This window comes from Telopea speciosissima, chromosome 8 (genome assembly GCF_018873765.1).
Source record: "Telopea speciosissima isolate NSW1024214 ecotype Mountain lineage chromosome 8, Tspe_v1, whole genome shotgun sequence".
NCBI classification, from domain to species: domain Eukaryota; kingdom Viridiplantae; phylum Streptophyta; class Magnoliopsida; order Proteales; family Proteaceae; genus Telopea; species Telopea speciosissima.
The window spans coordinates 50,932,446-50,944,408 of record NC_057923.1 but is presented as its reverse complement, the minus strand read 5'-3'; the positions used below and the strand labels follow the sequence as shown (position 1 = coordinate 50,944,408).

At 41.4% G+C, this 11,963-nt stretch overlaps 1 protein-coding gene across 1 annotated transcript; it reads right to left on the bottom strand.

Annotated features, from left to right (window-relative positions):
* Positions 1-2,466: 2,466 nt before the first annotated feature.
* Positions 2,467-4,000, bottom strand: LOC122670979 (probable protein phosphatase 2C 25). The gene is made up of 4 exons (XM_043868044.1): positions 3,563-4,000; positions 3,090-3,431; positions 2,786-2,965; positions 2,467-2,681 (listed from the first exon to the last, which is right to left on the bottom strand). Exons 1-4 carry the CDS (start codon positions 3,998-4,000, stop codon positions 2,520-2,522), a joined length of 1,122 nt encoding a protein of 373 aa, XP_043723979.1. The 3' UTR covers positions 2,467-2,519.
* Between the last annotated feature and the right edge of the window lie 7,963 nt (positions 4,001-11,963).

Below are 11,963 nucleotides of genomic sequence, written 5' to 3'. Positions count from 1 at the left end.
TTTCATATATAACATGTTGTAGCCTAGGTCTACTAAGTATGCAAGCCTCATTGCCTCATTTCGTACTCTTGGGTCTGCTGAGATATCCATGGCTAAGACATAAGCCTCCAATTCTAAATCCTATTGCATACCCAATACTATTAGTGTCTGACGGCTTTGGAGGATCAAAATTCTGTCCTCCCAACTATATTAGGCTTTGTTAATTATTTTAATCCTACTATGCATGCCAAAATATAAATTCACACTCACCATTAGGGGACTTAGGAATCTTAGAGATAGTTTTAGGTTACACCAATCCAGTAGGACTGCATTGCATCCTCTTGCCTCATATCTGCTGCCTAACTTTATTGGGCCTACTATGGATCCTTGGGCTGAATCCAGTCAGCAACTCCAAACAAACCTTAGATGGACTGTACTTTATGTTAATCCTTACAGAGTTATGGGCTGAAATTGTTTGTAAGCCCATTAACTGATTTGATCCATCTTCTTGGGCCATAAGTTTGAGATTCAAGCCCATTATTTCCAGCTAAATTGTTGTTTGGGCTTGTGTATCAACAAATTTGTGAGGTCCACTAAGACTAATTAGTACTTACTCAACAAATTTATTTTTTTTTGCAAAATTTCCAAAATGTCCACAAAGATATTTAATCCATGAAAACAATAATCAATAATAAATTTCCTATTTTATAATTAAAATCTCAAAATTTGGTTGTAAGGATACAAGATGAACTACTAGGAAAATGGATCCAGTCTAGCTTGGAAGGAGATCAGGTCACTGCAACTGGTAGTAATGACAAACTATATACTATAGAGAAACTAATTTGGTCTTTTTCTTTTTTGGTGAATCACCAATATATTCAACAAAGCCCAAGAACAAAGAGAGTTCCCTTACAAGGAAAGTCAGAGAGAGCAAAGAGAAAAAGAAGTAGAGCCATACAAACAAAATCAAAACAACACTAAGAGGGGGAAGCAGAGGAGTCAATGAGCGCGCACCCAAGAATCTACACATTGACGTTGTGTGCTTCCTTTTCCCTTAAAAATATTTGCATGTTTCTTCATGATTCACATTTTTAGGGTTCCAACCTTGAACCTTGACCATATCACTCTTTTAAATCAAACAACAACAAATCAGCCATATCCCAACTAAATGGGGTCGGCTACATGCATCTTTTTCGCCAATCAGTTCTATTTGGAGGCGTACTTGTTACTAGTCCTAGGCTATGCATGTCTTTCTTCATCACTTCTCCTAGGGGTACTTGATGGCTACCCCGGGTTCTTTTATAGCATAAAAAAAAGGCATACTCAGTGCACGAGGCTCCCGCCACTGCGGGGTCTGGGGAGGGTCCATTATTCTGTAGAATGTACACCATAAGAAGGATATGTTGTCTTTCCTCACTTCTCCAATTTTTGTTTTTGGGGTGAAAAAAAATTCCCTCTATACTAGTGCACTCAAAGGCCTTCTCCAATTTTTGTTTTGAGCTCTAATGTATTCATTTCTTTTTATCTTTTTTGGTCTACTACGCATCCATCTCAACTTCATCATTTCAACTACACTAAGTTTATTTGTATGTTTCTTCACTGCCCAACATTCAACTCCATACATTATTATTAGTAATATCCTGAAAGTTGAAACAACTAAAGGATAACCGGGTGGATTGGATTTATCATGGTCAGTCAGACAGCCCAATTCATTTTGGGGAATTTTTTGTTTTTTCTCGTTAGATCACTTTGATGTGATTATTTATCTTAAGGGGAAAAGAACATGGAATTCATTTTTGGGATTGGTTTTTGTCTCATTAGATTTCTTTGATGTGACAATATCTTAAGGGAAAAAGAATGCTACCTGGTCGCATGGTTCTTACGTCCGTAAGAGCACATGAAATTATCACCATGCCCTCATAAAATAAAAAATCACATCCATGATGATGTCCAAGTGTGCGCTCTCATTAACTCTCGAGCTGATGAACGCGCTACACAACCAGTTTCATTTCGACTTCAAAATTGCCAACTCCTTAGCTAGATAGAATGTTAGGAATTCTGAGCACGATTCTGATTGGGATAACATGCCTTCTTGTATTTTATATATCCTTCTTATGCTGTACATTCTCCAGAATAATTTAATTATCTTTCACCCCAAAAACAGAATATTTTTTTATTCTTTTGTTCGCTGGATCTCTTTTATCTTTGATATTGAACATTTAATCAAGGGCCGACAACTTTACAATAATAAAAAAAATTATTTATTTATTTATGAAAATTAGTACAAGTTTATCAGTCAGTCAATCAGTAATCTCCTATTGGAGGTGTGAGCTGAAAAATGGTTAAAATAATTCACAGGCTCTTCACTGTAAAATCTCTGAAATAGCCTTCCCTTTCTCCATATTAGGAACATAAGTAGCTCCCAAATGGTTTTACAAAACCTTGAGTTGCTTCTAAGAAACACTTGCAGGCAGAATCAAATTGATATTTACAATGGATCGAGCAAAATATTTCTTTTTTTCCAGTGAGAGATTCATCAATCAGATAAAGTGACCCAATTGAATTACCATGACACTAATATCATCAGCTGAGCCTCGAATTACAGAAAGTTCTGCAAGCTTTCTACAGGCAGAAATAAGCTCTGCCTTATCAGTGCCAATGCAGAGAGGACGAACCATATCTACAGCCTCTTGATTCCCAACCTGAAAAGAAGAGAACTATAATGAGTTTAGGGAATTCAAATACTCAATTGAGAGACTAATAGAGGATTACTCAGCAAGAAAAACACAGAAAGAAGATACATTACCTTGTCCCACAAGCCATCAGAAGCTAGAATTAAGAACTCGCACTCTGATTTAATGTTCAAAACTTTAGTCTCTGGCTCTGCTATTACCCATTGTTTGAGGGATCGATCTCCAATTCCTCTTGATACAGCTAAAGAACCCTGTAATCTCCACACACCATGGTAGCAATCCACATAGCCACCCTGAATACATATATCAATATAGATACATCAGTTGCATTTCAAACAAAAATTTCAGATTACACAACAAATATCAAATTGTGATTCTTAATTGGGTTAATGGAGAGGAACAGGAATGTAAGCTTACCAAGGCTTCGATTCTTTCTTTTTCATCTTCCCTGGAAGGTTTGTGATCTGAGGTGAGGGCTTCTGCGATTCCTCCTCTGCACATAACAGCACGACAGTCACCAGCATTAGAGACCACGAGGTTCCCTTTCGTGATCAATGCTGTAACACAGCAAGTCCCACCATGGATTTCCTCTTTCAGAAACTCTGAGTCTGCGGTGAGGTACCCATTTTTAACTACATCTTCAATCTGCCCGTTTTCTCCTCTCCTCATCAATTCACCCATTATATTCTTATCCAATTTCTCTGCTGCGAATTCTGCAGCTTTTGCACCTCCATGTCCATCGAAGATACCAAAGAAAGCCTAATATAACAAAACGAAAGGGGAAAATTGAATCTTTCAATAAGGCTCTAGTATTAATGATACGAAGTTTTCCAATTTTCTTTCGAGAAAAATCAAAATCAGTGAAAAGAGTAGAGCTGAAAGGAACATACCTGTTTGGGATCTCCTTGAAGATCAAAGACAGCAGAATACCGGTCTTCCATGGCTTCCCTTCTACCTTTCTTACAGTAAACAGAAACCCCATCCCTCTTGAACTCAACCTCCCTCTGCACCTCCGCCCTAACAGGTGTCGCAGCCGCTAAACTCAAAGCAGAAATCGGAATATCTATCTTAGTCGGCCTCTTACTCTTCAAAATCGTGGGCTTCGAAGAAGTCTCCTTCTTCGAAGCCTTGAAATAACTCCTTGGCTTCTGAAACTGCAGCCTGAAAGGAAGTGATGACGGTGAAGAACAAGATGGAGAAGAAGAAGGAGACCCACAAGATAAAGCTACTACAGATATGGCGTCAGAGGAAGAAGAAGTAGTGATGTTGCAGAAGAGAGAAGATGGTGGTGGTGATACTACAGGATGGCTTGCAACGGCACAAGACATCGTCTTTTTCTTTTGTTGTTGTTTGCTTCTCAGTTCAGTTAACGATTCTCTATCTCAATCAGGTTCGAGTTTGCTTGGGTTTCTGGGGTTCCACTGAAGAGGGAGTAAGAGGGTTTTAAATGGGACTTGAAAGGCTTGAAGAGGTTTCGTATCCGTGTTAATGGCGTAGGTGTAGTTTTCAGAAACGAGATCTTTTTATTTAATTAATTTTTTAAATTCGTTTTAATGGTCAAGGTCAACTTTTCGTTGTTTGTGCTGTAAGGGAGTTGGCATTATTCGGTATTTTCAGGAGTTACAAATTATCTCCGCCAGTTCCATGGCCGGCCAGGCCAGCTCCTTAGTTCCTGTAATGGGGGGTGATGGACCCACCTGGGCAGAGTGTTCGGGCAGGGGTAGGATGATCATTTTAGCCCTCCCATGTTAGAGGAGTTGGGAAACTGGAGACATGGTTTTAGTGCACGATATCGCAAAGGGTATCAACGACCTGCAAAACCGATACGATATCGGCTTGGATTGGACAAAAATACCTTTGAATTTCCTTAAAAAATGAGTTTTTTTAACCATTTTACCTCTTGTCTGTATCGTGCTACCCATACGATATCGACGAATAGCAAAATCGATACGTATCACCCGATACGGATGACACGATGCCTCTTCAATACTCGACACTCCCAGTCTAGTCCTTCCAAATTCTTAGTGATGAACTTAGGTTGTGGGTTTTACCGCACCCCCCCCCCCCCCCCCAAAAAAAAAGTTATTTTCTGGGACAATTGGCGTGTTTTAATTGGTAAAGGTTGCGAGAGAACAGCGAATTACCATTTTAGTGAACATCCCTATATATGGTAAAACAAGGTCTAATTATATAGAATTGATGAGAGTGACCGAGTCAATTTCAAGCATACCCATCAGCACCACAAACTATTGTAAACATGTGATTGAATCCCAATATAAATTTCTTCCACATGACAATATTGTAGAAACGCTTTCTTCATGTTGATATATAGCTGTTAATATATCATTTTTTTTTCATAAAAAGAAATTATATAGAATTGACTCATTTTGCTTAACCCTCCTTGTCAATAGTGTGGTCCATGGCCGACTAGAACAAATATGTCATTATGTAATGAATATCTTCTTAGATTATGAAATTAGTTCTAAGCTATCAATTTTTTTTTTGGGGTCAGAGAAAGTCTATTGATTAAAACGTGAAAAATGCATGGAGTCAACGCTAACCATCCATGGAGTTCACTCAAATGACACTGCCTTCCTAGCCAAGTTATCAGTTACATTGTTGAGGGTCTAAGCCCATCAATTGATTTGATCCATCTTATTTGTACATAAGTTTCAGTGTCAAGCCAATTACATCCGGCTAAATTGTTGCTTGGGCTTGTGTCTCAATTAATTTAGGAACTAATTAGGATACCTTAAACAAATTTTTACCCCTAAAATTTCCAAAATGTCTGTAGAGATATGTAAGTACTAGAATTTCCTATTAAAAAAAAGGTATCAATGTTGGACCTGAATCGGCCCGTAAGGAATCCAAACCGATCCACATAATAGCTTATTAATCTGATTCTAGATCTATCGATAAATTATTGGTTTGGTTCCAGATCTACCAATTAGGAACCGGTGGAACCAGAACAAATGCACATCCTAATCCTATATGTTATATAATTCTTAAGACTCAAGGTCATGAGAACTAATCTCAAACCCTTTAACTTTTAGCTTTCAATTTTTGTTGGTACCATTTGTCTCGTATACTATTTTACTAAAGATTTGGCTGTAAAGGCACAGTAAAAGCACATTTAGGAATGTTAACTTAAGAACATACCTTAAACTAATTCTAACTTATGAGGGTGGTGGTGTTCCTATTTATCAATTGATAAAAAACAAGAGATAATATAGACTAGTTCTTTGATTTGAGGGGAAAAAAATGAAGCATACGTCTTATGTGATTGAAATTAGTGTCTTATTATAATATTATTAAATATATGTAACATGTGTTAGGGATTTTTCTTTTTAAGATTTTGGACTGCTTAGAACCGTTTGAGAACCGGAACCAAACACAGGGGCGTGCGTAATGATCACCACACCCCCTGAAAAGATAAAAATGACCAGGGGTGTGACGATCATTTTGTGCACCCCTGTGTTTGGGCATAGGGGTGGCGTGCACTGCACGAATGGATGGCATTCTTTTTCCCTAATAATTATATAAAAATTGTTATTTTATGATTAAAATTTCAAAATTTGATTGTAAGGATTCAAGATGAACTACTTGGTTTTAATCAAAAAAAGAAAAAGAAAAAAAGATTGAACTACTTGAAAAATTGATCTAGTCTTGCTTGAAAGGAGATAGGTCACTGCAACTGATAGCAATACCTTAGTCAAATATTTGGTTATTACCATTTGGATGATACGGAAGACAAAAAACAAAACAATCTTTGACAAGTTATATACTAAGGAAAATCTAATTTTGGTTTTTTTTTTTTTTTCTGGTTTGGTGAATCACCAATATATTCAACAAACCCAAAAACAAAGGGGATCCCCATACAAGAAAAGCAGGGAGAGCAAAAAGAAAAAGTAGAAAAGCTATACAAACAAAATCAAAACAACACCCTTAAGTGAGGGAAGCAGAGGAGTCCACGAGCCGGATGGGAATCCCAAGCCCACTGTTGAGAATCTTGTTCAAGTCACTACAATCAATCCAGATGAAAACACCTTTTGATTTGTGGTCTCCTAGTCTGGGAGGAGACCCTTTGCTTCAGTTTCTTGTGTTGTTCCTGTATAACTAAAATCCAATGAAACCAAGAGAAAGTTTTGATTATGAAAAATAACAGTAGCCCAACCTGCCTCAATAGAATGCTCTTTAAACCTGTGAGGTATTGTGATAATGATTGTGATGGATTTTCTTTCTTAAAGATAATCTCTAAAGCTGAATTAATTTTTTGGGAATTAGTTTTCTGTCTACTCCCATTTGTCTATCTCTCTCGTCGTCAAAATAAAGGGATAGAGGTATCTTTTCACATAGGGGGGAGAGAGATAGACTCATGGGAGTGCTGGTGTAGACGCCACTTCCAGACAGAGAATTTACTCCCAATTTTTTTTTAAGGGGGTGTAATAATTTTATATAAGTAATTGGGTCAGCAAGCTATGTTGCCAAAGCCATCATGCCCATGGTTTGAGGAATCAAAATCGGAATATGTGAATTGGTTGATTCAAATTGAAATCTGCCAAGCTTGATCCCAATTCTAGCCAATTCCTGGATGGGCATACGATGTCACAATTCACCCATGTTAAGTAACACGCAAGATTAAGAGAGATTTGTTTTTTTATTCAATGCACTATATGGGGTTTAAATACCCGATTTCATACAATCAAATATAAGAGATCCCTATGATAAAGGGATTAGATAGGAGAGAGATACATGAAATAGGAAACTAATGAGAATATACAATAACGTGGAGAGGAAGAAGTATAGAAGAAGAGAAACACTGGAGTTCAATTGGCGTGTTTGAGTGGGTTCCCTCTAGGAAACCCACTAATACTCCCCCTCAAGTTGGAGCGTGGATATCCAGAACGCCCAACTTGGACATTAGAAAAAGAAAAGTGTCACGACCCAAAGCCTTGGTGAAGATATCCGCAAGCTGCATGCGAGAAGGAACGTGGGCTGTAGAGAGACAACCAGATTGGATACGTTCACGCACAACATGACAATCAATCTCGATATGTTTGGTACGTTCATGGTAGACAGGATTGGCGGCGATGTGTAAAGCCGCCTGACTGTCACAAAAGAGGCACATGGGGCCAGAGAACGAAACACCGAGATCATGAAGAAGATTGCGTAACCAGACGAGTTCACAAGTGATGTGAGCCATAGAACGATACTCAGCCTCCGCAGAAGACCGGGAGACGGTGCTTTGTTTCTTGGACTTTCAAGAGAGAGGACTATCACCAAGGAAAGGAATATAACCGGTGAAAGAACGGCGGGAAGCAGGGCAGGCGGCCCAATCCGAATCACAATATGCCGAGAGTTGGAGAGCAGTAGTGGAGGAGAAGAACATCCGAGAACCAGGCACGGATTTGAGGTAACGAAGGATGCATAGGGCAGCATCCTAGTGAGGCTGACAAGGCGCTTGCATGTACTGACTGAGGGTGGTAACCGCATAAGCAATGTCAGGGCGAGTAATAGTGAGATAGATCAAACACCGATAAGGAGAGGGATCATCAAGCAAAGTGCCTGTGTCAGTAGCCAAACGATGATTCTGTTCCATGGGAAAATCAACAGGCTGAGCGGCGAGCATACCCGAAGAAGCAAGGATGTCCAAAATATACTTGTGTTGACAGATGAAAATGCCGGATGGGCTGCGCGCAACCTCAATGCCAAGGAAGTATTTGAGACGCCCAAGATCCTTTAAGTGAAAGAGCTGATCTAGAGAGCGAACCAAGGCTTGAATGATGAGAGAGTGTCCCTAGCCATGACAATGTCATCAACATAGATGAAGACAACAGTAAAACTAGAGGCAGTACGCTTGGTGAAGAGAGAATGATCAGCCGAAGATTGGATGTAACCAGCAGCAAAGAGGGCCTTGGAGAGGGTGGCAAACCAATTACGCGAGGCCTGCTTAAGGCCATATAAGGACTTCCTGAGTTTACAGAACTGATGCTCCCCCTGCTTGGGATAACCTGGAGGAAGTTTCATATAGATATCTTCATGAAGCTCACCATGGAGAAAAGCGTTGTTGACATCCAACTGATGGAGATGCCAACCATGAACAGTGGCGACAACAAAAAGAGTGCGAACCGTGGCTAATTTGGCAACAGGGGCAAAAGTCTCAGTGTAGTCCAGGCCCTCCTGTTGCGTATAACCTTTGGAGACGAGACGAGCCTTGTAACACTCAATGCTTCCATCAGCATGACGCTTGACTTTATAGACCCACTTACATCCAATCGGCCATTTACCTGCACGAAGAGACTGCAAAGACCAAGTGTCATTCCGTTCCAGGGCACAAATCTCATCCTCCATGGCACGACGCCAGTGGGGGTGTTTAGAGGCCTCAGTGTAAGTGGTGGGCTCATTATCAGAACTAATAGCAGAAAGAAATGCAAAATGGGGGGGGGGAAATATGATCATAAGAAATAAAATGCTTAAGAGGATAAGGGGGAGTACCTGTCGCTAAAGGCGGTGAAGGGACGGAACCCGATGCAGTGACAGATGAACAGACATAGTCGTCGCGAAGACGAACAGGTAAAGTGTGTGTGCGAAGAGAGCAACACGGGGGGGAGGGGGAGGGGGAGAAACCATAGGGGAGGGAGGGGAAACCGAAGGTGGGGGGGAGGAAGCCAGAGGGGAGGGCGGTGAAATAATGCTGTCCAAGGGGGAGGGAGCGATGTCAGGGGAAGGGAGAGGGAGGACAGGAGGAAGGGGATCAGCCAGAATCGCGGAAAAGGGAAAATGGGACTCATAAAACGTGACATCGCGTGAGACAAAAATTTTGGATGCATGGAGATCATATAATCGGTACCCCTTCTGACCAAAGGGATAGCCAAGGAAAACACAACGCGTAGCACGGTGGTCAAATTTGTGACGGCCAGGGGGGTGGTTGTGGGCATAACATAAGCAGCCAAACACACGGAGATGGGCATAAGATGGCGGTTGGCCAAAAAGTAACGCGTGCGGGGATTTTCCTTCAAGGTTTGGGGTGGGAATGAGATTTATTAAGTAAGCCGCAGTTAAGACACAATCGCCCCAAAACTTGAGAGGAAGGTGAGCCTGAAAGCGAAAGGCACGAGCCACTTCAAGGAGGTGGCAATGCTTACGTTCAGTCACACCATTTTGTTGGGGTGTGGCAACGTAAGAGTGTTGGTGAATAATCCCATGAAGCGAATAAAATTGCTGCATATTGGGGTGTGGCAATGTAAGAGTGTTGGTGAATAATCCCATGAAGCGAATAAAATTGTTGCATAGGTTGAGAGAAAAATTCTAACCCATTGTCGGTCCGAAAATTACGAATTTTGCAATTAAATTGAGTGCAAACCATATGATAAAATGCCATGAAAATGGCATAAGTGTCCGATTTGTTACGCATGAGATAAACCCAAACAGCACGGGTATGGTCATCAACAAGGGTCAAAAAATAATGGGCGCCAAAGAGGGACGCAGTGGGGTAACCCCCCATATGTCACAATGAACAAGAGGTAATGGCTCAGTGCTACATGCATTACTTAAAGAAAAAGGCAAACTAGTATGCTTTGATAAATGACAAATATCGCAAGGGGATGGGGAAACAATAATATTAGAATTATGTGGAGTAGAAAGTAAAGGGATTAAACGGCGAAGACGGTCCGGAGAAGGATGGTCGAGGCGAAGATGCCAGAATGGAGAAGGTGGAGAGCGCGCAACCGTAGAAGTAATAGGAGAAGGGGGGTGAAGTAGTATAAGCCATCATGCATCGTGCCCACCTCAATCAGCCTCTTCGCGGACAGGTCCTTCAAGACACAAAAAGAAAGAAAAAAAGTGATAGAGCAATTAAGCGAAGAAGTGAGCTTACTGATAGAAATCAAATTAAATCGAAAAGCAGGAACGTGTAAAACATCCGTTAAAGTGATGGAGGGACTAAGAACTTTGGAGCCATGATGGGTGATGGGTAGGGTGGCACCAGTCGGCAAGCGGACGGGAGCGGCCTGAATAGGGTGAGACTTGAGAGTGGGAAAGACTAGGGAGGTCACAGGTCATATGATTGGAGGCCCCACTGTCGAGTATCCAAGAAGATGAGGACGTACCTGAGACGGAGAGGTTGGCGGCAGTACCTGCAAGATGGACAGTAGAAGGCGATGAAGTGGACTGTAGAAGGTTCAATAGCTGCTGAACCTGATCGGATGAAAGGCCAGAGAAGGGAGTGGCGACCAATGCTGCCGGAGGCGCTGGCGTGGCAGGCAGAGAAGCATCGGCGATAGCAGATTGGGGCGAGGCAGAACCACGCCCAAAAGTAAAACCTGAAGATGAGCGCATTCCCGGGCGTTGGGAACCAGGGGGGAAGCCATGGAGAACATAACACGTGCTGCGCCAATGACCATGGCGTTGGCAATGATCACACCAGGGGCGCTTGCGCGGCTGACTAGCAGCAGTGGCAGAAGGACGAAGAGCCGGAGAAGCAGCCATGGCCGCGGTGTCAGGCGTGGAAGGAATCGTGAGAGCACGCTGCTGTTCCTTTGAAGGAGGAGATGATAACAGCGATTGACATCCGGTAGCACGTTTCCAGGTGGGGTAGTTATCCCCAGCGAGAGGGGTCGACACAAGGAGAGTGCCAGGATTATCAGAGTGATGAAGGTGATAAGGGGAGGAAGAATCGACCATGGCAGCGGTGGTGGAGGATTCAATGTCGTCAGGCATGGTGGTGGTGATGAAGAACGACCAAAGAAAGAAAAAAAATTGCAGAATTGGTGTTCAAAATAAATGTTCTGATACCATGTTAAGTAACACGCAAGATTAAGGGAGAACTGTTTTTTTATTCAATGCACTATATGGGGTTTAAATACCCGATTTCATACGATCAAATATAAGAGATCCCTATGATAAAGGGATTAGATAGGAGAGATATACATGAAATAGTAAACTAATGAGAATATACAATAACGCGGAGAGGAAGAAGTATAGAAGAAGAGAAACACTGGAGTTCAATTGGCGTGTGTGAGTGGGTTTCCTAGATAACCCAAACACGATCATCCGGGTTGAACATGAATTTCGGATCGGATGCGGGCGAAATTCCTGCCAATGGCTTAGAATTGAGATGTTCAGTAGACTCCATCCCCCTTTGTGGTGGTCTGGACCCTACGAGTGAGCAGAAAAGGGAGGAGAAAGAGGCCCTGATGAACCACAATCCTCTTTTGAATCATCCATTATTCTTGTTTGATCTTTATTTTTTACAATTGTTTCCTTCTTTTAGTCAGTAATAGTAGAAACTTA